Source organism: Mesoplodon mirus, assembly GCF_964341445.2.
Source record: "Mesoplodon mirus genome assembly, chromosome: 18".
Lineage (NCBI taxonomy): Eukaryota > Metazoa > Chordata > Mammalia > Artiodactyla > Ziphiidae > Mesoplodon > Mesoplodon mirus.
The window spans coordinates 64,264,975-64,292,166 of NC_138994.1; the positions used below are offsets into that span (position 1 = coordinate 64,264,975).

A 27,192-nucleotide genomic window follows, 5' to 3' on the forward strand; every position below is an offset into this window, starting at 1 on the left:
GTGAGAGGGCACAGGCACCAGTGTGCTCCCGGCCTTCCTGGTCCACGGTCTTGGGAGTCTCCTGTTTGGGGTAGGTTGGGGGAAAGGGGCACAAGCAGCCCCGGCCCCCAGGAGCATGCTCACCCAGGAAGTCATTGGAAGAGAAGGCAGCGCCAGCGAAGGCAGTGGGGGAGCGTAGATGTTGGTGAGGTTCAGTTCCTTGAACTTCTTCCCAATCAGGCTCAGTGCCTTGTCCACATGATGCTGAGAGCCTGAGTGGTGTGTGGGGAGCAGGACATAGTCACAGGGGTAAGACAAACAGCAAAAGTGAACTCAGGCACACCCCCCACTGCAAGGGACTTTTCCTAGAGTTCAGGTACATCTTTAATGTGCCAAAATGCCAGGCCTCGCCTTAGGATGAAAGGCATCTAAAGAAGCTTGCCGCCTGTTGACCTTTCAAACGAGACCTCTATTTTTTTTTTTTTTTTTTTTGCGGTACGCGGGCCTCTCCCTGCTGTGGCCTCTACCGTTGCGGAGCACAGGCTCCGGACGCGCAGGCTCAGCGGCCATGGCTCACGGGCCCAGCCGCTCCGCGGCACGCGGGATCCTCCCGGACCGGGGCACGAACCCGTGTCCCCTGTATCGGCAGGCGGACTCCCAACCACTGCGCCACCAGGGAAGCCCGAGACCTCTATTGTTGTGACTACACTCAAGGTAACAGGAGCCTAGCAGACAGGGAGGCCCGGCCTTCGTCCACCATCAACCCAGGACCCCTGGCCTGCCCCTGAGTGCCCACACCTTTCCTGACCAGAAGACCAGACTCGGGGTGGGGGGGGCCCGAGTCTCCTTCAAGCACCATTAGTGGAGATGAGGGTACAGGGAAGCCCCACTCCCTTCACCTGGGTGAGAAGCAGGGCTTCCCATTCAGAGACTTAAATGCCAAAAGGGGAGCAACTGGGACTCAAATGCTTCAAGTTCCTTACATTTCAGGTGAGAAAACTAAACACAGGGCAGCAGCCGCCACTGACCTTCGATGTGGCAGATCTGGATGTTCTGGGTGTACGGGAGGGTTGAGATGTAGATCTTGGCACCAGACGTCTGCTTCAGAAAACTCACATACCGTCCCTGCTTGCCAATCAGCCGACCAACCAGGTGCTTCCAGAGGGAAAGAAAGATGAGAACGTAATGAGAAATCAAGTCCCTGCATCCCCAAGACCTGCCTTTGTTTTATACCAGGTCAGGCTCGAACATAATACCTGTTAACACGTCAGCACTCACTTGCCAGGCACGGTTCTAAGCACTTACATTTACTCAGAGTAAATGTATGAAACAAACAGCATGTGTTTATCACCCTTTTACAGCTGAGGGAACAAACCCAGAGGGGTTAAGTAACTCGCCCAAGCTCACACAGCTACTAAGCAGCTGAACTAGGCAGTATGGTTCCAGGCCTCGGCAGTTTCCATTTCATCCCCGACAGTGGGGCCCATATTCAGAAGCTGCAAAGGCAGTCTTTTCTCCTCCCAGATCCACACTATGAGATGTTTCACTAGCACAAAGTTTGATTTACAAGTCGTCCACCCCTCCAAGACTGCTCAGGTCCGAAGAAAAGGCTCGATTTGAAAATAAAGGTCTCTGGAAGAACCCTTGGGCTCCAAACTTAGCCACAATGTAAGACGAGCCCTGAAACATTCCCCAACGACCCCACCCCGAGGAGCCGCTAGGGATATGGTCACTCCTCACCCAGCACTGCCTGGGTGTGCCCTTTGCAACCACTGAAAGAGAAGAGGGCAGGACTGCCATCAGGGTCACCAGGAGAAGAAACAACTGAGGGAGCCAGGACCGCAGGGCAGAGCAGCCCCCTGGACCCCGAGTTCAAAGCAGTCCAAGTCTCCACCTCGGTGGGAGGCTAAGAGCCTCAGGAGAATGCAGTCGGCCAATTAGTTCTGAGCCCCAGAGACAAACATCAAGATCAAGCTAGTAAGATGTAAGTTAGAAAAGAAGCTAGAAACCACTTAAGCACCCTGGAGCCGGGGGACTGGTGAAGTAAATTGACATTCACACAATGCATAATGCAGTTAAAATTACATTTTCAAAGAATAACACAGGAAAACGAAATTGTTAAATATTTAAAAGCATTAATTAGAGCAACATAATCTTAGTTTTGTTTAAAAACCACAGGGTGCAAGATGAGAAGGAAATAAAAGTCCTTCCAGTCCCTCTCGGGTGTAGAATGAGAGCTGATTTTTATTTTCTTCCCACACTGCTACACTTCTCAAGCCCTCCAAGATACAATTTATGCTGTGCTCAATTATAAAACACACTTTGCGTTGGAGAGCATGAGCAGAGCACAGTGAGGGGACTCCTGGCCGGCCCCTGCCCTCAGTCCAGTCTTGCTGGCATCTCCAAACAGATCTGAGCCCCAGAACCACAAGAAAAGCCCCAGAGCTGGGGAGCAGGCCTGCGAGTTGGAAGAGGACGCTCCTGAAGGCAGCTGGAGGGATTCCACTCTGCAGGAAGCTCTCTGGACCCTGGCAAAGTGGAGCGCTCCCATCCCTTCAGCCTCTGGCTCCCTGGGGGCTTCTTCCGGTTTACGGCCCCTCCCTGAGACCCCTGCCCCCAGCCCGATGACGCTGCGCCTGGGGGCACCGAGAGCTCGCAGCCCTTACCTTAGGCACCTCGATCTCCCAGACGGTGAGGTCGACCTTCTTGGGATGGGAGCCTGCCTGGGCATTCTGGAAACCGTCAGGCTTCCTGAGGCCACAGCAGCTGTCCACCGAATCCATGCTGTTCCCATCCGAACCTGCAGGGGAGGACGCAACACGCACAGACACCAGCCAGAGCAGTTAATAACGTCCAACTTCCAAACTCGCGTTCCTGGGAGGCCCCCGCCCCTTGCCCCCTCCCTCAAACTTGGCAGGTGACTGTCAACTCGCAGTCTAGAAGGCTCAGAACAGCCCCAGTGAAAGGAGGCCTGGGGGTGTAGAGACACCTAATTTTAGCCTGTCACTTACAGTCCCACTTGCTTAATTGGCAGCCGCGCCCAGCACAGCTGCTGGAGCAGACAAGTGGTGAACTACGAAGAGAGCGACGCTGGCCCAGGAAGGGGGGGTCCACGGGGGGCCAGCAGGTCCCACGGTCTCAGCAGCTGGAAGGAGGTCCAGGCCCCCACGGAGACCAACCCGTCACAGCTGGTCCGCACCCTTCCAACTATGCAGCCCCTCAGACGAAGGGCCCCTGGTCCCCAAGGCCCCAGGCCTGGGCACACAGGCGGTGGCCTTCAGCCAAGCAGAGCTAGAGAGAGTCCCCCATTCGCCCTTATCCCGGACAGGGCCCTGCCAGAGAAGGTGACGGAAGGAGGCCCCCCTTCCCTCTGCTTAGGCCTGACTCGTGCCCCTCTGAATGCTCTTCTGGGCCCAGGGTGGGTCTTCGACCCCCGCTCAAAAACCGGAGCGAAAGTTTGGTCCCGAGAGGAGAGAGCGGGAGCGGGACTGGCTCCGACAGGGGCTGCTCCAGTCCCGCGCGGGGTGTGCCAAGGGGCCCATCACAGAAAAACGGGGGCCAGGCCAGCTTCAGAGAAGAGGCTCTGGCTTCAGTATGGAAGGCTCAACTGCCAGGAGATCACGCCTCAGAGTCTACTAACTAGGTTATTTTCCACACGGTTCCTCCAAACCCTGGACGGACACGGTCCTCTGCCGAGCAATCCACGTGCTACCTGGATGCCGAGGAGGCAGGCGCTGCTGCCAGCTAAGGACGAGCCACCGTAAAGTGACTCCTTCAACCCCGGGGGCTCAGACGGGCTTCACGCAGGGACCACCACCCCGTCGGAGAAGCCTGCTTAGCCGACCTGCTAGAACCGGAGGTGGCTGACGGCGGGGCTCGGCTCGTACACGGCCCCCAGCTGCTGCCCGACGGAACAGGGCGGGCCTGTGACACCTAGAGGCGGCTCCAACCACACCAGGACTCCGGCAAGGCCGGCTCCACTCAGCTGGGTGGTCCCTGGGCCACTCTAAGCTTTGGCTTCCTCGCGCCCGAGGCAGGGCTGCTGCGGGAGGACGCTGGAAGGCTCGAGCCTGGAGCCGGGCACAGCTAGAGCTCAGTGGGCGGCTCCACCACGCCCCCGCCTGCCGCGCCCCCGCCTCCCCGCTCCCCGCTCTGTCCCCTGCAGCCTGGACACATGTGAGTAGCTACTACAATCAAACTGGAGCCAGCACGGTGAGGCTGAGGGGCAAGAGGCAAAGGGAAACTCCTTTACTCCTAAAAGATTGTCACCCATTTTAAGATGCTCTAAAATAGTTTTAAAAGATTTTAACACCCCTGAAGTTGGGTGCAGCTTACGGTCTCTGGCATCCTACACTCAGGAGCAGCAGCATTTTTTTTTGCCTTTAGAGGTACACACAAAACAGTAGTGTCTTAATCAACAATGGCATCTTACAGGTGACAACTTGGAGCGTGTGGTACACGCCAGATGCTGCTGACAGCCGTAAAATTCCCAAGGGTCCCAGCCTTCCCGGAGCCGAAACGGTAGGGAGCGGCTCCAGGACAGGCAAGCTGGATACCCACGGAGGGAATCCACGGCCTCTTTCCGTGAGATCAGTGAAAACACCCCAGGCAAGCTGCAAAACCGGGGACAGGAGCTGCTGCCCTGTACGTTAGCGGGCTGGACTGTCTACGCTGGGGTCAGCACTTGAAAAACCCAGTGGACACTTCATTACCAAAGTGCCCCTTTCCCGGGGGTGGAACTGCAGCTGCCCAGAAAGGAAATGGCTGAGGTTCTGTGCGAAGGGATAGGTGGCAACACGCAGGAAGGCGCGAGCCTCCCGCAAGGATTCAAGGCTGTGGCCGTTCTCTGGGCACTTACCCCGAAAGAGCTTCTGGAGAAGGAAAGCAGGCGAAGACGTGGGAACGAGCACGTGATTAAAAGGAAATAAACCGTGAAAAAGCTTACCCATCCTCGGTACTCAAGGGAATTAACGCTGAGGAGGCCTCTCCTTTTCAGAAAAAAAGCTACTACGAGGTTAGCGTTTAAGAGAGACGCACACACTCAGGTTAATGGGTGAACCCAACTTTGAGCTGGTTCCTGCGGAAGGACTGGGAAGGGTCCCTGGCTGACGGACCAAGTGACAGTTCCCGTGGCTTTGGGGTTCAGGGCAGCTTAACTTCGCAGTTACCCACCAGCTCTATGCTGTACCCCGACTTTCTGCAGGCCGGCTGAGACACAGCACCGAGGAGCACCGTTACTTGCACAGGGAGCACAGGCAGGCCGGCTGCCTTTCCCGACCAAATAAAGGGAGACCCCCTGGTCCTGTGAGGGACACCCCAGGCCCTCCTACCTCCCGAGCGGTCTGCTTCCGCACCCACGGTCCATCCGTCCTCAGCCCCCAGGTCCGACAGCTCCCCTTTCAGCACCCCGTTGCTGAAGGGCACAGTACTTTCTGGCAGCAGCGGGGTGGCAGCCTTGTCCCTGGGGCTGGAGGTGGTCTCTGTACAAGAGTCTTCGAGCCCCGAAGTGCTGACGGAATCTGAGCACTGCCCAGAGGAGGCCACGGAGGGGACACCCTGGCCGTTGTTGGACACGCAGGGGACACAGGCGGCATCTTCTGCCAGGATGCCTGCCTCGTCCAGTGACTCTCCGAGGGAGGCGGCCGGTGGAGGGCAGCGGGCCAGGGACACGTGGTGCGTGGAGTTCTTTGGCTTCCTGTCCTTGGTGGGGCTGGACACAGGGCTGGTCAGGCGGCTCATGTGGGTCTTCGGTGGTGGCAGGGCCTCTGCCAGCGGGCCTGCGGACGGGAAGGCGGCGTCCACCGGGCCCGTGGCTGCCTCCGCTGTGGCCAGAGCAGGCTCCGCGGCATCCCGGCCCGGGGCAGTTCTCTGGTGGGCTCGGGCACAGCTCTCCTCCTTCGGCCCCTGGAGCTGAGCGGCCGAGGCCTGGTGCAGCCGACCCGCGATCCTGCCCATCCTGGTGGTCAGCACCTCCTCGGTGGCCTCCAAGATCACTTTGGAGATGATCTGGAAGGCAACCTGCTCGACCTTCTCGTTTCTGTCCCAGGTCTCTTCCTTGCCCGGCTCCCGGCTGAAGTCTCCGTCCCAGCCTCTGCTGCCCCTGACCCGGGGCGCTGGCGTCTCGTCGGGCGCCGCCGGCTCCGAGTGGGCCGACTCCACGAAGCTACTCAGCAGCTTCCCCACGGGGTCCCCGTCCGCCGCCAGCAGGCTGCTCCTCCCTTTCTCTCCCCCTCCTCCCAAGGGAGCCAGGCTGGGGGCTCTGCTGCTCGGCAACTCGGGGCCCTGCTCCCGGGACAGGGGACCTTCTTCCAGCACGTTTTCTCCCATCACCGCGTCACCTGTGCCTTCGGCGCCACCCATCTCCCTGGTCTTCTCCCCGGGGCCCACCTTCTCTGCGGGGGCTGCAGACTGGCCCTGCCGGTGCCACCCTGCCGGCCTGCCCATCACGGTCTCTCGATTACACACCTCAGCTGCTTCGTGGGGGAACGGAACGCCTTTTGGGGACGGCAGGGGACACTCTAGAGAAGCAGACTTGGCTTCATCACCCGTCAGAGCGAGCTCCACCCTGGCACTGTCCTCTTTGCGTGGTCCTGGTCGAAACCTCGTGTCCGTGGTGTTGGGAAGGCCGCCCGAGGACTCTGATCGCCGGTAGGCCGGGTGTGCCTGCAGCAGGGCCGGCGGCTCCACAGGGGGCTTGCTGGCGGTGGGGAGCTCCCTCTCAGGCGGCAGGGTGGCACCGGGGGGCGGGGCCGCCGCTCCGGGACAGGGGTCCTCCACGGGGAGCGCTTCCTCTGTGGCAGGGCCAGCCCTCAGCTTCACAGCGCTGGCCCCCATCTGTTTGTTGTGGCTGCTGATGTGCTCTTTTTTCCGAGAGAAAAACCACCACCAGCCGAGGAGCGCCAGCACTCCAGGCAGTGCCAAGGGGAAAAGGGAGCGGAACTGGATCGCCATCCTGGAGGCCTGAAGTAATTATACCTGCGAGAACAGGAGAGAGAAAGGGATGCTATGAGAGCCAGGTAAGAGGATCCTGATATGACTGCACAGCAAAGACAAACAGGTTACGGCAGAGCCTTTGCTCCCCCTCTCTCCCTGACCCTGGAAGGAGCATCCCTCCCTCTCGGCACACCCAAGACTCTGGGTGATCCTTGGAGGTGGGGGGGCAGGAAGACACACCTCCCCCCACTTCTGCTCCCTCATCCATGCGCACCCCCTTGAAACAACCTGAGCCTTCTCTTGAAACCAAATCCCTTCCTGCATCACTTCTTGATGCCGAATTCTCCCTATGTTCCCCCAAGGGACTAGTTATGTTTAGTGCTTTAGTTCTCTAAACTCCCAGAACACTTATCTATTCAGGTGGTGTTGGAGCATTTTTAAATACCAATGGAATCCACTTGTACACGTCCCTCGCGTGCACCCCCAAAATCACGAGTCAATGAAATAGTAGTTACGCAGCAGTAAAGTCAGAACAGAGGATGAGTAAGATTTTTAAAAGGGTACGGGAGGACTTCCCTGGTGGCACAGTGGTTAAGAATCTGCCTGCCAATGCAGGAGACAAAGGTTCAAGCCCCGGTCTGGGAAGATCCCACATGCCGCGGAGCAACTAAGCCCGTGCGCCACAACTACTGAGCCCACGTGCTGCAACTACTGAAGCCGGCGCACCTAGAGCCCGTGCTCCGCAACAAGGGAAGCCACTGCAGTGAGAAGCCCACGCACTGCAACAAAGAGCAGCCCCCGCTCGCCGCAACTAGAGAAAGCCCACACGCAGCGACGAAGTCACAACACAGCCCCCCCAGAAAAAGGATAGGGGATACTCCAAGGTGAGGGACCAGTAAAACACACAGTGGCGTGGAGATAGGGTCATGTTTGAGAGTCAAGTCGTTTAGTGGGCTCGATGAGGGTCCTGCACCCGCTGCAGAGTCTGGACGTTTTCCTGCAGACAACAGAGAACCAGCTTTGGTCTGCAAGGCACACACACCAAACTGTGTTTCTAGCTTATTCTGGGAGCAGGACAAAGAGTATCAAGCGAAAGAAAGCTGAAGAGCTAGTCCGTTAGATCCAGGTAAGCAGAAATAAGAGCCCAGAGGAAGGCGGTAGACACGTAAAGGAGACGGGGAACTGTTTTCTTCACCTGTAAGATGGGGACACACCTTGTAAAGGATGGCTGGTATAAGGTCACTTGAGATACGTGTTAATCCTTGTAAAGCAGGGTTAGCTCTCATTAGAGGTATGTGACAAACTTATTCTAGAATACACACTTGTATCCTCTGCCTCCCATACAGCAAATTTTATTCTGTCTGCAAAAACTGTAAGTCTTCTTAAAACCAAAAATCCTCCACTGATGTGGTGAATTACTCCTTAATTTGGTTTGTGCTTTGTTGCAGAGATGAATGTAAATGCTTTAACAACTCTTATTTACTTATATCAATGTTTAATTTACTTATATCAATGTTCTCAGGAAAAACCACAGCAGAGTTCCCCAGGTGGTTCTAATGTTCAGCGGAAGCAAAAAAAGTTCAACTGCTGCAAAAAAAAAAAAAAAAAAAGTCCTGGAGACTTTGCTTCTCAAAGTGCAGTTTATGGACCAGAAGCACTGAGCATCACCTGAGAAACTGCTATAAATACAGTATCTCAGCTCTACCCTAGACCATTTATCAAGACCAGCAAAGGACTCACAAGCAACATGACAGCTTGTGAAGGAATCTAGGAAAAGTGTTCTCCTCCAAAGTGAGGGGGTCCGGGAGGGGTGGGAGGGGTCATCTCCAGAAACTCCTTCATCTGTAAAGATAAACCTTCTTGCTAATATTTGAAGGTGAAACAATGGGATTGGAAAATACAAAGCAGAGTTAAACAATGGCCAGGGCTCAGAAGACTGTATTAATCCCTTCAGGCAGAAAACTTCAATGATGCTACCTTAGAGCTTCAGATTCAAACACGGAACCTCACTAGATGCTTTCCCTTGCATGGCTTAATCCTCAACCACCGGGTTTGGAATATGTATTACCATCCTAAACGTTAAAATAACTCAAGGTCACACAGCCAAGAGGTTGAGCTCAGGTTCTACTCCACATTAAATCTAGAACCCACTTTAACGAGTCTGTGCAGACGAGGCGTTGTACAGGCCAAGGGAAGGAGAGGTTTGCACCCCTCTTAACACGTGATGGCCCTATTTTTTGACCCACGTCCTCGAGCAATGGAAATAAGAACAAAAATACACAAATGGGACCTAATGGAACTTCAAGGCTTTTGCAAAGGAATCAATGGAGAAAGGATTAATCTCCAAAATATACAAACAGCTCATGCAGCTCAATATCAAAACAAATAACTCAATCAAAAAATGGGCAGAAGACCTAAACAGACGTTTCTCCAAAGAAGACATACAGATGGCCAAGAGGCACATGAAAAGATGCTCAACATCACTAATTATTAGAGAAATGCAAATCGGAACTTCAATGAGGTATCACCTCACACTGGTTAGAATGGGCATCATCGGAAAATCTACAAACAACACATGCTGGAGAGGGTGTGGAGAAAAGGGAACCCTCTTGCACTGTTGGTGGGAATGTAAATTGATTCAGCCACTATGGAGAACAGTAGAATAGAAAAACATAATTACCATGTGACCCAGCAATCCCACAACTGGGCATATACCCTGAGAAAACCATAATTCAAAAAGACACATGCACCCCAATGTTCACTGCATCACTAATTACAGGTCATGGAAGCAACCTAAATGCCCATCGACAGATGAATGGATAAAGAAGATGTGGTACATATATACAATGGAATATTACTCAGCCATAAAAAGGAATGAAATTGGGTCATTTGTAGAGACGTGGGTGGACCTAGAGACTGTCATACGGAGTGAAGTCAGTCAGAAAGAGAAAAACAAATATCGTATATTAACGCATATATGTGGAATCTAGAAAAATGGTACAGATGAACCTGCTTGCAAGGCAGAAATTGAGACACAGATGTAGGGAACCAATGTATGGACACCAAGGGGGGAAAGAAGTGGGGTGGCATGAATTGGGAGATTGGGGTTGACATATATACAGTATTATGTATAAAACAGATAACTAATGAGAACCTGCTATATATAGCACAGGGAACTTAACTCCTCTTTGCTGTACAGCAGAAACTAACACAACACTGTAGAACAACTATACCCCAATTTAAAAAAACAAAACACCTTGATGACCCTACCCTATGACCCAAAAATCCCACACCTGGAATCTTTCCTTTAAAAAAAACCCCAGGCAGAGGTCTATATAAGAGTGCTCACTGGGGTATCATTTGAAACAAGACTCAAAGCAATGGCTGCTAAATCTATTGTAGACTCCATGGTGATACCAGTTTTGGAGAATGAAGTTGATTCTCATGTACTGACATGGAAAAATTGCCATGATACAGAAAATAAAAGCTGTAGACCACTGTGGGTATGTGATGTCTATGTCCACATAATTCCATGGAAAAACTGGGAAGGATCCATGCCAAGCCTTTCAGCTGTGGAAGAGGGGAAGGTTTGTACATTGAGCTTGTATCCTACAAACCTTCCCAAATTGTTTGTTTCCTTACCTGCAAATAGAGATAGTCTTGCCTTCTTCCTTTTGGAAAGAGAGATCTTTAAATTTCTTTACCAGAGATTCTCCAACTTGGCTGCCCATCAGCATCACTTGGGAAGCTTTTAAAATCTCACAGTGGTACCCAGATCAATTACATCAGAATCTGAGGGTGAGACTTGGGCATCGGGTTGTTTTTTTCTTTTTTCAACCCGGGTGATTCCAGTGTGCAGTCAAGTTGGGGAAATCACTGTTCTGTAACAACCTGCACACACCCGCAAAAAGGTGGTGGTAGATTATGGAGATTTGCTTTCTGTTCAGTGTCCTTCACATAAAAAAAATAAATAAAATGAAATTTGAGAAGGAAAAGAGGTTATGGGGGGTGGGCACACTCAGGATAAGGCCTGTTATCAGGAAATCAAGTCCCATCCAACAGATCACGTGCAAAAGCAAGTGGGGCTGGGGTCTGAACACAGGTTTTCTTCTCGTCAGTAAAGTTATATTCTAATTCCTTATTATTCTAATCCCGTTTCAGCAGGGCTTATAGCTGTGATTCCCATAGTATTCTAGCAATTCTCTGCTCTCAGGTGAAAGATTAAATGGAATGGGATGGAGAGGAAGAAAAAGAATCCTATGTCTTAACTACCCATAGGGGGCAGTCTCCTCACTTTACACACCAAGGACCCAAGGCCACAGACTTACATTGGTGTGTGTGTGTGTGTGTGTGTGTGTGTGTGCGCGTGTGTGTAAGGGGGGGAGTTGCTACCAAGACATAAACTGCTTCTCAAAATAGCTGGAAGAAGCCCCCCCCTTTGGAACTAAAAGCCGATCACAGGGGTCTGCTCTCCAGCAGGTGTCCCCATCTCACCCCCAAGATCACAGAAGTTGGCTACACTGTAATAAGGCAGAGGCCCAACACAAACCCCCAGTCTAGCTTTGGTTCTGCACTCTAGGAGATCCACACCGCGACCCAGACCACAGCCCACGACGTCCCAGGCCTCCCCTGTCACCTCATCTGTTCCGTCCCCAGTCCTAGTTCAGACTCAACGCACAGAGCCAGCCGCCTGGGGCCATGACACGTGCTCCCTGCCTGCTGCTCTGTAGCCCAGGGACACCGCTGCCACTTGCCCACCTAACCCTGCCAGCCAAGCTCGGTGCCCAAGAGACTGAGGCTCAAGCCCCCATATCCACCATCTATAGCCCGCCCCGCCCCCCACCAGGCTACTCAGCTAATGACAGCTCAGGAAACGCCGTCTGCATTTCCAAGCCAGACACATACCCCGTTGTTGTGCCAGAAGGGCCTCAGCGAAGGGGGAAGATGCTGCCGCTGTGAAGCAGTGTCACCCACCCCACGGGACCCTGAGTGTCCCACCTGACCCCAGGGCCCACCACTCTCCCCAGGGACTAGAGCGGAGGCGCCAGGAGCCGCTGCCTCTACGTAAGGAGCAGCAGCGGCCCCTCTTGTCCACGCCCACAGGGACGGGAACTGCCCGACAGGGAGCGCTCCAGGCGCTTGAGAAAAGAGGTGTGAGATCCCCAGAAAGAAGGGGAACACAGGGCTCGTTTACCTTTAGCAAAACCAGGGGATTGGGACTAGTCCAGGAGCCCGCGCCACCGAGAACAGAGCCGGGAGCCGCCGGATCAGCAGACACCCCACCCAAAGGTGGCGGGTTCAGGAGGCTAGTGGGTTTCACCAAGGGCGCGGCGGCCTGGGGGCACCTCACGGGGAGCCCCACTTCTCACCAGTCAAGAAAAGTCCCTCAGTTCCTCGGCCCCTCAACTGCGAAGGGCCCTACCTGAGCCGATTCACTCAGACAGACTTGTGCATCGGTAAGGCGCCGTTTTCCCTGCTCTACCCGGTCTGATAGGCCTGGACAGGTGGTGCAGGATGCACCCACCTTCCCTGAATCCTGACGGTGCTGCCTTTACGCGCACACACAGCTGCAGCCCTCACGAGGCCCACTGCTACCTTCCTTCTCTGGGCACAGACTCATGTATGAGCTGCTCTCTTTGCCCTGGTTTTGTGTGCATGTGGTTTTTTTTTTCTTTCTTTTTTTAAACCTGAACCTCTAAAGAGGTTTGTAGTGGCATTTAACACTGGAGGTCTAACGGCCTTCACACGCACTCACTAATGAAGATGGCCTCCTCCCCCAGGGCCTCCCACCCCAGGCCCAGGACACTCAGGCGCAGGAAAACCTTGCAGAAGAATGCAGAGCCGGCCCTAGCATTGGTGGGGAGGAGACCTGGCTATTTTGAATCTGGTGGCACTGAATAGCTGCCTGCTTATTTTTAGCAGGTCCATTTGCTGGGAAATAGATGCAGGCTGGCTGGCTGCCCAGTGGTCACACAGAGCTCAAGGCAGGCACGTGCCACAGCCCCACAAGGCTGCAGCATTCACCTGGTCAGTCCAGGTTCTAAAAAGATTTCTTCCTTCTCCCAGGGGAGCAGGCAGCTTCTCAGAACAGCTTACCTCTGGAGAGGTAACGGTCTCACTTCCAAGCGTGATGACCAGTGCAGTCACTGCAGTCTAGAGCCTTCTGCTAAATAAGAAGGCAAATCTTTGGGAGATTTACTAAACAAGAAAGCAAAGAGTGCTGGTTCCACTAAATCAATGTGGCTGTGGTTATTGTGGAAAAAGAGCTGCATGTGATTAATGATGGGGGAAAAAAAAAATCGATCCTAAAACAAGAGCTTAGGGGGCCAAGAGCCTTACAAGTCCAGTGTGGGCTTGGGCCTGGCCAGTGAAGCCAGGTCTATCTACTCTGTGATCCGGGTCTTAGTTGCGGCATGCAGACCCTTAGTTGCGGCATGCATGCGGGATCTAGTTCCCCGACCAGGGATCGAACCCAGGCCCCCTGCAATGGGAGCTCAGAGTCCTACCAGTGGGCCACCAGGGTAGTCCCTACTCTGTTCTGAGTGGACTTTTAAACACTCTCCAAGAAATCTGAACATTTCTTCCATCATTCCAGCGTTACCTATTCACTTTTGCTTAAGACGGTCCCCGGGTGTTCACCAACAGGGGGCGCCAGACAGCCCATCTCTAGAGTGTCCAGCACATCAAATTCTTGCTAAGGGGCTTCCCCTCTTGAAGGGGGCCTTCCAAGGACAGGGAACAGCTACATGACTCAGAACCTAAAGCCTAGCACTTGCTGCCACTGCGTTCAGGGAATACCGGCAGGCTGCTGGCTAGGCCCATGTCGTCCCCCACCTGCCCCCCACCCCAGAGGAAGGCCACATACACACAGGTCTTTACAAGACTACAAGGGTGTCTCTGGGTTTCTATAGGATGCCCTTACCCAATTCCTCATCAGGTTGAGGTTCAGCACATACAAATACGTTTAAGTCGCTGCAGGAAAACGCTTCTGGCCACCAGAAGCTCACAACCCGGATGGAGCAATCTCTGTCTCTCACACACAGATGCACCAGGCTGAGCCTGACTTCAGAAGTGGGCAAAGAGAACACAAGGAGGCTGTCTCGAGGAAGGCCGCGATTTCCTCAGGCTGTAATGGTGGGCTAACAGCATGAATTAAGGTTCTCAACCCAGATGCCGCGGGGGACGGAGGGGCAGTAGAGTAGGGCAGGACGAGTCCGGGAGCTGGAGCGGAATAGCTGGCGGGGCCAGACAAAAGGTGTCTGACCCTGACCGTCAGGACAACGCGTGGCAGCTGTGACACGGCCAAAGCAGAGCAGGCCGCAAGAGGCAAAGGCCTGAGCCGTCCCCGAGGGGTGACTGCAGTCCAGGACCGGTGGCCACTTAAGTCACAGGGGGCTCCTGTCAATTTTATTTGATGTTCATTTAAATCTAAATAGCCACATACAGCTGGTGGCTACCTAGTGGACAGCGCAGTGCTAGATGGTGTCCCCAAAGACCTGAAGGAAACATAAGAGCTGGATAAATGCTGCAATGGCCAGCACCTACCTTGCTGAGCAGAGTCTGGTCCTGCCCCTGGGGGTGGGGGATCATGGTGAGCTGGGCCACTGACCCTCAGCCGCATGGGTGGGGCCCAGGGATCACAGCACTGGCGCCACGCCTCAGGCAGCTGGCCGAGGATGGGCTGTGACACCCTCAAGATTCCACATTAGCCCACAGTGGGGACTGTCCCCCATACCCTCCATTGTGATGGCCCAGCACAACGGCCAGGGGAGCTAGTGCGGCCAGACCAACCACACTGCCCGTTCTGGGCGGACCAGCTGTCCCACAGAAGTCACGGAACACTTCCAGTCTGCTTTCCGGGAGACCGGAGGCTTCGCCCAGTAACATCTGAGTGGGAGAACCTGCTCACTGAAGCCTTCTCCAACCAAAGCAGAAACTCGGGGTCCAGGACCTGAGCTCCAGGTAAGAAGAGTCAGAAGCAAAAAATCCCATCTGGACATGGTCTCAAATTAAGAGCTCTTCCTCCTCCAGCTCAACTGAAAATTAAACTTCCACTTAGGAAAACTCGAGAAATCAGGGACCCACGCAGGGTTAACTGCCCAACCTCTCTCCTCCTCCTCTGACCAAACCCACAGCCATCCAGTCTCACTAGGCTTTAGATGATATGGGAAAATCAGTACCTCCTACAAAGGACTTCCCATTGCTTCCCTTGGGGGTAGGGATGTGGTTTTTAAAAACGTGAATGACTATGTCACATCCATCCTGCCCCTTATCCCTGGCTCCTGGCAACCTTCTTGCTTTACAAGTGAATTCTGACAGGTTTCTGAGGACAGTGATAGAGCAGGTGCCAGGAAACTGTTCCCAGGCACATGGAGTTCCCACCCATGACCACAGAACACAAGACTGCCCCAAAGGTATGAAGGTGTGCTCTGACCACAAGCTCACCTGAAAGCTAATAGGGACGGCATGTGCCTTCAGAAGGAGTCAGAAAAGATGCTGGTATGGAGCAAAAGACCCTTCCCACCACCACCTCGGGTGGGAAAAGCAAAGAGGTAAGACAATGACTTTCCAAATGGCAGGCAGTGCAATATGACCAACTCAGAAATCACATGAAGGCATAAGGTAATTTCTACTCAACAAATATTTATTGGTACCAACAGGGTACAAAGCTCGGTGGGACACAGACAGGAATCAACTGCCCTCTTTCAAGCCTTTCAATTTCTTTGGGGGCAAAACCCCCCCAGTGACCTGTTCTCCAGTGGGCCTGGTACTTCCACCCTCTGCCACTGACCAAAAGTCAGGCAAATGTCCTGGCTGGGCCAGGGGGCGGGGGTAGGAACCAGGCTGCCAGACACCCCAAATTAGGATGTTCTAGTGTCCTGGGGTGAGAGATGAAAGGACGTTAGCCTTAACGGCAGTGCCGTGGGAGCCAAGGGGGCTGGGGTGCCCCATTCAGCACGCAGACTTTCATTCTCACCACGACTTGGTACCCAGGTCCAGATCCCCTCTCATGTCAACTACTCCTGAAGTAAAGCCCGGCCTTTTGCTGGTGTGGCAGAAGGGACCTGGGGGCCTGGTTGTCTTTGCCGTCTTTCCACCAACCCTCCGCCTTCAGCTGCACAGCTCCGACCCCTGCCTTCAAAGGGGCTTGTCCTTGGGCGCAGATCAGCGTGCTTCCGGTTGGCTGCCCACCCTCGCACACTTTCTCACCAAGACGAGGGAGTAAAACAAGAAAGGAGGGGGCACCAATCCAGGAAGCAACACAAGAGAAGGGGAGAAGCAAGTCCCAGGACGCAGGGGAAGCAGAGCCAGGGGACCGGGGATGCTTCCCAGGAGCGACTCGGAACTGCTGAGTCTGCGGTAAGTTTAAGCACGAGAGGAGCTTCCCGGCCATCGACCCGCAGTGGCCAAGGCCCAGGGGAGAGTCAGAGAACTGGTGAGACATACAAAGAAAACCAAGCTAAGGAAACAAAGGAAATTAACTAGGAGAAGAGAAGGCAGGGGGGGAGACAAGAAAGGAAATATGGATTGCAGCCTTAGCTGCAATATTTAGATCACAACACTGCCATGGGACCAAATGTTGGGTTACCTCTATACTGAGAGGATGAGGGGGGGAAAAGCGTAGGAATGGGCCAAGTCCTTATCTTGCAGAGCAGAAAAACAAAACATAATATTTTTTAAAAGGAAGGAAGAAAAAAAGTGGTATACTATTTAGAGATACAGTCAGCCCTCCCTATCTATGGATGCAGAACCTGAGGACAGAGACTGTAAGGGATTTGAGCATCCACAGATTTCGGTTATCTGCGGGGGTCCTGGAACAGATGCCCCAGGAGACCAAGAGTCAACTGTGCAGAGGTAAATGGCAGGGAGGACGGCTGACTCTAGAAGAGAACAGGACAGGGTGGGGACGCACTCCAGGCAAAGGGCTGTTCTTTCAAAGCTTAGCAGAGTCAGAAGTCAAATCTGTCTACAAGCAACGCTTTGATAGAAAATTAATACATTCTTAAGTATTAACTACAATGGATGCTCTACTACCGTCCAAGTTTATGTTTCTTGTTAACCATTATAACAAATATGTATTAGCACTCATTCATCTATGTACAAACTTATACTGCTTTATTTTCCCATAATAACTGATACCAGTCTTCCTTCAGAAACCCCCAACTGCCCCGCTGACATACAGTAACACTCAGAAAGAGAACATGCTTACTGACAGCTAGACCCTTTCAGAGACAAGGGGTATGATCTCCCCAGCCCGCTGAGGTCTCGCCAGCATCAGGCAGCAGAACCCCCCAGGGCTAGCCAGAGGTTCCACTGGGGTGTTGGGGGTGGGGAGATGGCGGAGCCCTCCGGAAGCAAAGGTGGAGGGGGAGGGGGAGGGAGTCACATTTCAGATGAGATAATACCGCAAAGACGCTGGAACCTGCAGCGTCTCTCAACAGATTCAGACAGCCGAGCCCTAGGCGTCCCCTGCACGTAATGAATTAACCATACTCCTGTGCACCCAGAATGGTACCACTTGGCAGAGCTGAGAAAGCCAATCACTTTCTGTGCCGTGTAGATTAAACGAGGAACCCAGGCTGACGGAGGCTGGATCAAGTGTGCCTGGGAGCGGGGGAGGGGTAGCTTTGGACAGGATGGTCAGGGAAGGTCTCTCTGCAGAGGTGGCAGGAGAGTGAACAGCAAGGAGCAGCTCTGCCAAGGTCTTGAGAGGACAGGGAACGCAGAGGGGGAGAAGGTTCCAGCGGGGAGAAGACGTGCCAGCAACCTAAGGCAGGAGCAAGCCTGGCTGACTCGAGAGACAGCGAGAAGGGGCGGCAAAGACGAGGCTGGAGGGCGGCCGCCAGAGAGACCGCTGCGCGGCGTCACTGCGCAGGAGCCATGCTGGAGGTTAAGACCCTGGAAGCCCAGGTTCACCCAACTCCCTCCAGAGGGGGGGACCGACGTGCCCGAAGAGCCAGGGGGCTGTAGTTTCTGAATAAACAGAAGTTGACTGCAGCATCCACTCCAGGACACAGTGCCTCCGTGGCTGGTGGCAGGGTGGGCACATACTGCGCGAGCCAACAGAGGTTCGCCCTGAGTTCTCAGCGAATGCACCTGCCAGGAAGCCCTGGGGGCGTCAGCCTTGGAGGACCGCAGCTAAGCCCTCACCCACAGCGCCTCCACACCCTCAAGTGAATCTGTCCCAATAAGGTGGCCCAGCCCCCCTCGGGGGGGGGCGGGTTGTGGATGGAGGACAGAGACAGACAGACACACACACACAGCCCCACAGAAGTCCCTGCCACTTCTCTGAATCGGACTTTGCGAAAACAACCTTGTTCTCCAGCCAACATAAACCATAGGCAACAGAGGACCTTATATGGCTCTAAGCTTTCTTAATCAGAAACAAGAGAGATGGGCTGGAGCTGGCAGCTCCAAGTTAGAGGAAAGCAGGGACAAGAAAGGGGGGAGAGTGGAGGGCGGCGAGGAAGACAACTTGTTTGTCAAACCCCCTTTTCGTACCTCTTCAGCCTCAGTGGCTTCCCAGTAAGAACTCCTGCTGAAGGGCATGGGTTTGCCTTCTCTCGTGGTTTTATTTTGGCTTAAGTCAGAGGATGCCAGTTATCAGGCTGCCGCCGATTCATAGTTTTACAGAGTTTTTAGTGGCCCGTCCTCAGGTTGGGTGACTTCCCATGAAGACAAAACTAATGTGATTTCCTGAGAAATCGGCTGCTGGGTCGTTCTTCCCTAGGACAGCAATCCTGACCTAGGAGTGCCCGCTCACTGGGCTGCCTCGGTCACATGCCTGCCTGGCCCAGGAGGCAGGGGTGGGTCCTTGCCACAGGTCCACATAGAGAAATCAGCCCAGGGACCTCGTAAGTGACCGCACACACATACGCACCCCCCATGACAGTCTCTAGGGTGGCTTCATTCTCCTTCCTCCCCTGATTAGGAAAGGCAGCAGCTCTGGCACCAGGACCTGCCCCGTACACTGAAGCCACATGCACTTGGCCCTCCTAAAGGATACCACCTGCTAAAAATAGCACATGACAGCACATGCTTGGCTGGGCGGGCCTCACCAAAGTCAAAGGACAAAGCAAGGAGGTTAGTCTCAGCATGGCCTCTCCTCACTAGAGAGAGCGCACACGCCCATCCCAGTGCAGCTCGGGGCAAGCCACTCCTCTCTCTCAGGAGGGGCAGGAAGGGGGGAGGGTCAGGAGATCTGTCTTCCCAGCCAAGGCTGGAGGGAAGCCGGAGGGGGGGCGGGCAGGGAAGCATGCTGAGAGCTGAGGGCTGCGCTTGAAGGGATCCTGCTGCCTGCTCCAACAGGGAGCAAGCCAAGCCACTCTCAGGCGACGGCCTGTTGAGGCCAGGGGATGGTCTCGCAACCCTGTGTGAGGTCTGACAGGCCACACTATTACTAGCCAGGGAATGAGTGACTTCAAGGCTGCCTTTTCTACCAGGCGACCAAACTAAGCCAGAGTCTTGAGAGCAGTTTTCCAGGCCCTAAGGCATGGTTACGCAGCTCGAAGGCACTGGATGGTTGCATAATTCTGATAAAACACTTGCCTTAAAGATCCTTAACTTCTGCTTCCTGTAAAATGATAACATCCAAAGAAATGGGATACAAACACCTCCCTCCTAGGGCTGAATGAGGCTGTAATGACCTAACAGTCTGACTCAGTTTGTGGGATTTTATTCCTTTAAAAACCCAGTTTCACTTTCTGGATGAGGATGGAGGGGTAATGGGGCAGTTAACAAGAAACAGCCTCTAAGCATGGAGCTAGAGATACTGAACCCTGATCTAAGCCCCAAGACAGCCCAGTCCTGTGCCCTAGGATCAGCTTACCTTCCTCAGGGCCTCCGCTTCCACATACACAAACTAGAAATTCTTTTTTTTTTTTTAATTAATTTATTTTTGGCTGCATTGGGTCTTCACTGCTGCGCGCGGGCTTTCTCTAGTTGCGGCGAGCGGGGGCTACTCTTCATTGTGGTGCGCGGGTTTCTCACTGCAGTGGCTTCTCTGGTTGCGGAGCACGGGCTCTAGGCGCGAGGGCTTTGGTAGTTGTGGCTCGTGGGCTCTAGAGCGCAGGCTCAGTAGTTGTGGCGCACGGGCTTAGTTGCTCCGCGGCATGTGGGATCTTCCCAGACCAGGGCTCGAACCCGGTCCCCGGCATTGACAGGCAGATTCTTAACCACTGTGCCACCAGGGAAGTCCACAAAGTAGGAATTCTTAACCTCATAGGACTGAGAGAGAATAAAAAGGGAATAACGTGCAAAAACCCTGCTAAATTATCAGGTATACGGTAGGTACTCAGTAAGTGTCTGTTATGCATCTTCTGCTGTCGGGGTCCAAAAAAAGAGTTCACATTATATGCCAAAGGCCAGTCTAGTAGGGTTCAAACTACGCACACCCAGGACTAGATGAGGGGCATCTGGAAATAAAGCGCACTCCCCAGAGCCGGCTCCACACCAACACTTCGGGATCCCCACTGGGGACCAACTCTCCCCGAGGCCTTCGGTACAGCCAGGCCTCCTAACACTGAGATGGACTGGAGGAGCAGAATGAAAATGACGCTTGACCGCAAGGTGTCTGCAACCTGGTTCAGCAGAGGGCTCACAATGAGACCTGCAGGAAGTCATCAGGTGAGTGAAGGACCAAACAGCAAGTCTCCTGACGTAACGACCAAGGCGACCAGCCAAGACGACCAGCGAGGACTTTTACACTGATAAACAGGCTCTCAAGCCAAAACGGCTTTCCAAAGGCTTAGCGTCTGGCCCCTTCACTTCACACTCCCATCCCCAGACCCGTCACGACACTCCTTTCTCAAACGGTTTCATAATTGATCACTGCCCCCCAAGCTGGCAGACCGGAACTTGTTCTGAACATGCCATGGAGAGAGCTGATAAATAACTTGTCACCAAAGCTGTTGGGTTTGTGGAATATGGAAGACTAAGCCCAAACACATGATGCTTTACAAGGCGAGACAATGAAGCTTTTAGAGTTGGGCAAAGAACTAAGTCCAGTGCTGTCCAACAGAGCTTTCTGTCATGATGAAAATGTTCCAGAACCTGCACTGTCCAGTACTGCAGCCACTGAGCACCTGAAATGTGACTATTGTCACCAAGGAACTAATGTTTCACTTTTACTTCATGCTTTAAAACGTTTGTATTCAACTAGCTACACATAACTAGGAGCCACCCTACAGGGCAAGGCAGCTCCAGACCCTCAACCCTAAAGACAGATTCAGGAGAATAAAGATATTGTAAAAAATAAAAATATTTAGTACAGTAGCACCTTAGAGTTAAGTGAACTTCAAATGCACCTAAAACAGTGGATTGTCATTTTTTTCTTAGACGTCGGCTTGTACCACCCAGGCATCCCCAGCCCAAACACACCCTGCCTCCCATACACAGCCCTGCAGGCAACTCGACCTCCCAGCAGCCCTAAGGGGCCGACTAACTCCAGGGCTCTTGGGGGCACAACCTGAATGCCTTTGATGTTGACCAACCTTCTTTCACCAGCTGAAGAAACTAAGACCCTGAGGGCCAACAGACCTGCCTGGAACCCCAGCCAGGTTTCAACCCTGAAAGCGGCACCCAGATCTCAACCTCCACTCCACCCACAAGCCCCAATCCAGGGCTCTTGCTAGCTAAGCCCAGGGTGAAACAAGCCTCATCAGCCCTCAGCACTGCATACCTTTACTTCCAGAACGCTTCGGGGGCCCTGCTTTGTTCCTAAGTACACGGGCCTCAGTGAGGACCGGCTAAGTGAAGGCAGCCAGGCTGTACTACCAGATGGGGACGGAATGTTTACTGTCAACTGCTGCACACTTATCAAACGCGCTGTAGAAACATTCAAGCTGGCAAGAACTGGAGAGAACGAAGACCACGTAGTAGAACCATTTAGGAGGAGGAAGAGGACACCTCGAAACTTCCTTCCAACTGAAAGCCAGCCCTCAAGATGCTGAATGACAGATAACACACATTCCTTTACTGCAACAAGCTGCTTAGAAAGCAACAGAAAGATGAGGTGAAAAGCCCATGGACTTGAGGACTCCTTGTCCTTCTCACAAAAGCCCTCTAGAGGACCGAGTTTAAGTCCAAACCCACACTTGTCGGTTTCTCTATCCCTCTATTTGTACTTTTTATTAGCCATTGAAACAATCCCGAATGAACTCTAGCTTCGCCCTCCTCAACTGCACTCAGAGGTGTCAGGGTTAAAGGGTTAGGGAGGCGTTTGCTTGTAACTCACCTCCCAGAGTAACTATCAAGCAAGAGGTGTCCCCTAAATTTTAGTTTCCATGTCCCCACTAGCTATTTCTCCAGCTACGCTGTCCTACCCGAAACACTGTCACTGTTTTTTACACGGCCCAAGCTTAAAACTAGGTACGAGGGCCGCCAGCAGGTTTGCTCGGTGGAAATGCCACACACAATGGGTACCTGATGTTAAATGATCAAAGGTGAAACCTGTGTGAGACATTACACCAGAAAGGGATGTGGAAGAAACAACCTGCCCTAGAAATGAAGGTTTAGGATTAAAATACATCCCACAAAGATCAGCGACTCAAACAGTATGAAATGATTTCAGTGGGATACGAGGCCCATAAGGACCCACCACCACCTGCCCAGAGCAGAGGAAAACTCCCTAGAAAGGCAAGCTGAAGGTACTAAATCACACCCAAAACTTCCCCACGAGAGCACAGCAGTCCAAACTGCAGAGAAGCCCATTCATTCTAGACTCACAGGGAAGATGAGGAAGGAGGAGCCTGGGGAGAATGGGCTGGAAGGCACCAGCTCACCAGGCACATGGGGTGTTGTAGGCTTGAGCCAGGAGGCTGGCTGGCAAAGTGTGGGGAAGCCAATTTGTTTTTCCCCTCCTTCCAACCAAGTTTCCAGGTCAGAGGTTGGGGAGTAGGGTACTTTTATTAAAATTCAAGTCACTTAACAGATTCAAGGGAAACTTAAAGTCAGTCTCAGAGACTCTTTAAGAAGGGGGGGAAAAATCAACGCTTGAGCACCCATCATGTACCAGGCACAGTGTCATGCCCCACAAATATTATCTTAATTTGTCTTTAGGATGAGAGAACACTGAAAAACCTAAAACTAGCCTTCACCCACAAACGACGGTTATGACCTGGCCTGGGTTCAAAGCCCAAGAATAATTTGGGTTACCAGGTAGAGCAAAACAAATTACTTTTAAAATATTGATGCTGAGCAACCTTATACTGGAGACACATCCCCTTGGCACCTGAGCAGCCACTTCCAACAGACACCTTCACTGTCATTCTGCAGTGGCCAAGTTTGAGTGTACTTCCTAGAAACAGCTGGGAGGAGGAAATGATATTCACACAAAGGGCTCCAGCTAGACAGTAGACCAGTCTCACTCACAGGCTGGGAGGGGATCAGTTACCTGCAACTTCTGGGCCATCACCTGACAATACATACGACAATAGAGCCTATTTAATCCAGGTAGCCACAAAGGCTTCAAAGATTTGCATACCTGTAGCACCCAGAGAACCTACTCTAGCCTAGGGCCATTCTTCGTCCGAGAATATACCCAGGAATTACTACCCAGAACCCACAAAACTAGTTTTGAGGTTCAAGAGGAAAAGTTCAACACAAGTCAGAAAAGCTCCCCCAAAATTACTTCACTTGTTTCCAGTGCTGACGAAAGTCTTAAATAATCAGCAGGTGAACCACCTGAACTTCAAGAAAAGAGGAACCTGATAAATGGTCAAATCATGCTGCCCTCTCTGCATTTCAAAGATGCTCTGTACCTTTAAGAGCAAAGAGGGTGGGTGGTGCTTACTAAGAGCCCAAACTTCTAAACAGAATTAAAAAAAAAAAAAAAAACTAACCTGGGAAGGACTTAGTTACAATAACAGGGTAGCAAGGTAAGGTTACTAGTTGCCAGAATTAATAGCTTCTTGTGAATGGTGTTTCTTGATCAATAATTTCGACAAAGGGGGTGGGGGGCTTGGATAGCAAACCAACCAACAGATATGACTGTACCAAGTGTCCAGCAACCCAGATTTCCCTGCAGGAAAAAAATTTAAACACCAAGCAGCCTGAACTTCATAGGGGAAAGATGGCTAGTTTAACCTAATTGTCCTGCCCACACACCCTACCCTCTCACACCTGGAGTTAAGTGCACCGGGTTTGTGTTAGCAGAGGCCGGGGGGGGGTGGGGGGCAAGAAGGCGCCGGCCAACCTCTGCATCTCCGCGGAGAAGGGAGACCGCGAAACGCCCAGGGCTTCCAAGCAGTCCCGGGTCTATTCGGTACCACCCACCACACCAACAGCTCCTATCCGTCTCTTGTGCCTTCCTTGGAGGGGAAATGGGAGGAACCGCACCCAAGGGCACAAAATAGTAAAACTGGTGAAAGCCCGCCCAAACACACTTTGATCCGGAACCCCGAAACTAGCATGGTCCCTCCGGCCCGAGGACCGGAGGTGGGTGCAGGCGGAGCCCGACACGTGACCCACAAGCCCGCGGACATTAAGTCAGCGGGCACACGGGACAGGACAGCCTCCGCCTCTCCTACACCCTTTAAGGGGCTGCAAAAGCTAACCCTCGAGAGACACCAAGCCTTTTACATCGGGACCCTAACTCGGTTCAAACGGCTTCCCTCTGGTAAGCTGTGACAAAGTGAAAGAGCGGCATGGACATATACACACTACCAAACGTGAGGTAGATAGCTAGTGGGAAGCAGCCGCATAGCACAGGGAGATCAGCTCGGTACTTTGTGACCGCCTGGAGGGGTGGGATAGGGAGGGTGGGAGGGAGACGCAAAAGGGAGGGGATATGGAAACATATGTATATGTATAACTGATTATATTTGTTATAAAGCAAAAAAATAAAATAAAATTAAAAAAAAAAAAAAAAACAAAAAAAAACAAAAAAAAAAACGGCTTCCCTCTGCCCGCAACAAGGTTCCAATCACGACCTATCTCCCAGCTCATCCTCCCGGTTCTGCAAACCGAGCCCCTTCCCCTGGTTCGCCGCACTGAACTCCCAGGGGCAGAGCGACCAGCTCCGGTTTGCCACCGCCGGCCTCGGTGGGGAGCACCCCCGGGCGATATAAAGGGGCCCAGAAGTTGGGTGAGGTTCCTCAAGTGACCAGTTCAACTCCAATCCCTCAGGAGTAGGGAAGGAGTGCCCGCAGGCCTTGGGACATTTCCTCGCCCTTGTGAGCACCTGGCCCTGCCCACAGCCCGCCCGCCGGCGCCTCTCCCGGCTCAGACTGGGTACACACGACCTTTGAAAAGTAAACGCGTGTGGGGTTGGGCGACCTTGGGTGGAACGCACTCAGGTCCGTCTCTCGGGAGAGTGTGCGCGCTCGGGGAAAGTTAAGCCGCAGAGGGGTATCCCGGGCGTCGCGCCCTCGCTTCCCGCCCCCAAGGATGGTGACGCGCGTGGGTGACACCGCGCGGCTGCGGAGCGCAGCCCCAGCCAAGCACACGCGATTTGTCAGCAAGAGCCCGGCGGAGAAGGACGAGGGGGCGCGCAGGCGACGAAAGAGAAAGGGCCTGCTTGACAGCAGGCGACGGGCCGGAACCCCTCTGCACGCCCTCAGCGTCGGGAGCCTCGCACCCCGTGAGTCCTGGAGCACGCGACGCACCCTGCACCTGCACCCTAGGCTCACCATCACCCCAACGGCGCCGCCCTCGGGGCCCCGGCAGGTGGTCCCCAGTTCAGCCGCTCCCTGCGGCCCCAACTTACCAGCTCCTCGGCGACCGTCGGGATGCAGAGTCCTCGCGCCGCCGCCGCCCCCTTGCCCCTCGGCCCCCGCCTCTGCCCCGCCTCTGCCCCTCTGCCAGGCCGGTCCCGCAGCGTTGCACTCCGGCCGCTCCCCCACGTGCTCGCCCAGACCGGTGGAACACAGAGACATTAAATACTGAGGACGCGCAGAGACGTGCCCGCGGCGCGACGCAAGGCCCCGCCCCCCGCCCTCGTGCCCCCGCGCCTTCCCGGCTCACCTGCGCGTGCGCGCCGCCGGCCGCTCCCGCCAGCGCCTCTGCCAGCTGCGCCAGAGGGGGCGCGGTCTAGAGTGTTCCGCCAACATCCCGCCCCCGCCGCCCGCAGGCGGGCCTTGCTCAGGCTCTCGCGAGATGAGCTGTAATCTCGGCTGGGCTCGGGAGAGAGGCCTGGCTGGAGTCTTCGGAACGCCCCTCGCTCCTCCCCCACCTACGAACCTCGAAGCTCTGGACGCCCCCAACACCTGCGCGAGTTCGCCCGCCTCGGGTGTGGGAGGTCTCGAGGGGCCAGTTAGACCATCTGCCTGCCTCTGTATAGAGAGGCCCCTGGAAAAGGCAGAGGGGCAGGTGATGCGCAGGGCTCCTCTTGCCTCCCTTGCCTATATATACTATATATTATAGATAGAATATAGATCTATATTATATAGATATATTCAGTGTAATTCATCATTACATTGTACGCATGATTTAGTGATATTAATAATTGCACGATAATAACTGCGTAATGGGAGTACGTGGCACCACTCAGATGCGGCATTCTTGCGCATTTTCACAACTTGGTGATTGTCAAAGTGAAACAAACTTTCCTCCAAAGGGGGTTAGGTTTTGGAATAGTTCCTGCCAAGAGATAGTCATCATGATCTATCAGTGACTCCCTGAGGAAACTTGGGAAAATAAATTGCCCCCAAACAGGTGGACAGGTTGGGTGTTCCTGCTGGCCAGAGACATGGGGACTTGAAGTGAAAAGAGATCATGCTAAGAACAATTACTTGGGAATATGGTTAATCCTAACTAGTTATCAAATGCAAATTTAAGTGATGATGAGATACCTATTGAGTTTAAGTATAAGTTCATATATGTATATGAATCCCAATTGCATGCTGTGATTAGGGACATGAAGGAAACAATCAGGAAAGAAATAACAAGAGACCTATTTTAGGTTCCGTGGTTCAAAAAGGCCTAAGGTGAAACTTAAGCTGAAACCTCCTTGATGAGAAGGAGCTGGCCTTGCAAATGGTACTTGAGAGTAAGGGCTGGGGAGTATTCTAGCGGAGGCAGCAACACTGCCTGTGTTGCAGGAAACAGCGTTTGGTGAACTAGATTGGTGTGGATGGACTACAGTGAAGTGGGGAGAGTGCTAGAAAAGAAGGTCGGAGGCTGTAAAGGGGGGAGGGGTTTGGGGGGGCGGGGGATGTGAGGGAACTGGACCACTTTATAAACCATAGTAAAGCTTAGATTTTCTTCTTCTCTGTTTAGCTCCCAGGCATACTTCTACCCCAGGGCCTTTGCACTTGCTATTCCCGCCAACTGGAATATTCT

General features: G+C 53.4%; 1 protein-coding gene across 1 annotated transcript in view; it reads right to left on the minus strand.

The window, feature by feature from the left end:
• AKAP1 (A-kinase anchoring protein 1) overlaps positions 1–25,803 on the minus strand; it is a 35,369-nt gene extending 9,566 nt beyond the window's left edge. Inside the window, exons 1-5 of the mRNA XM_082604368.1 lie at positions 25,619–25,803; positions 5,310–6,954; positions 2,646–2,779; positions 1,008–1,134; positions 124–251 (exon numbers count right to left, since the gene is read on the minus strand). Of these exons, the coding sequence (XP_082460494.1) occupies positions 124–251; positions 1,008–1,134; positions 2,646–2,779; positions 5,310–6,930 (2,010 nt within the window). The 5' untranslated portion in view covers positions 6,931–6,954; positions 25,619–25,803. The remainder of the gene's footprint in view (positions 1–123; positions 252–1,007; positions 1,135–2,645; positions 2,780–5,309; positions 6,955–25,618) is intronic.
• Positions 25,804–27,192: the final 1,389 nt, after the last annotated feature.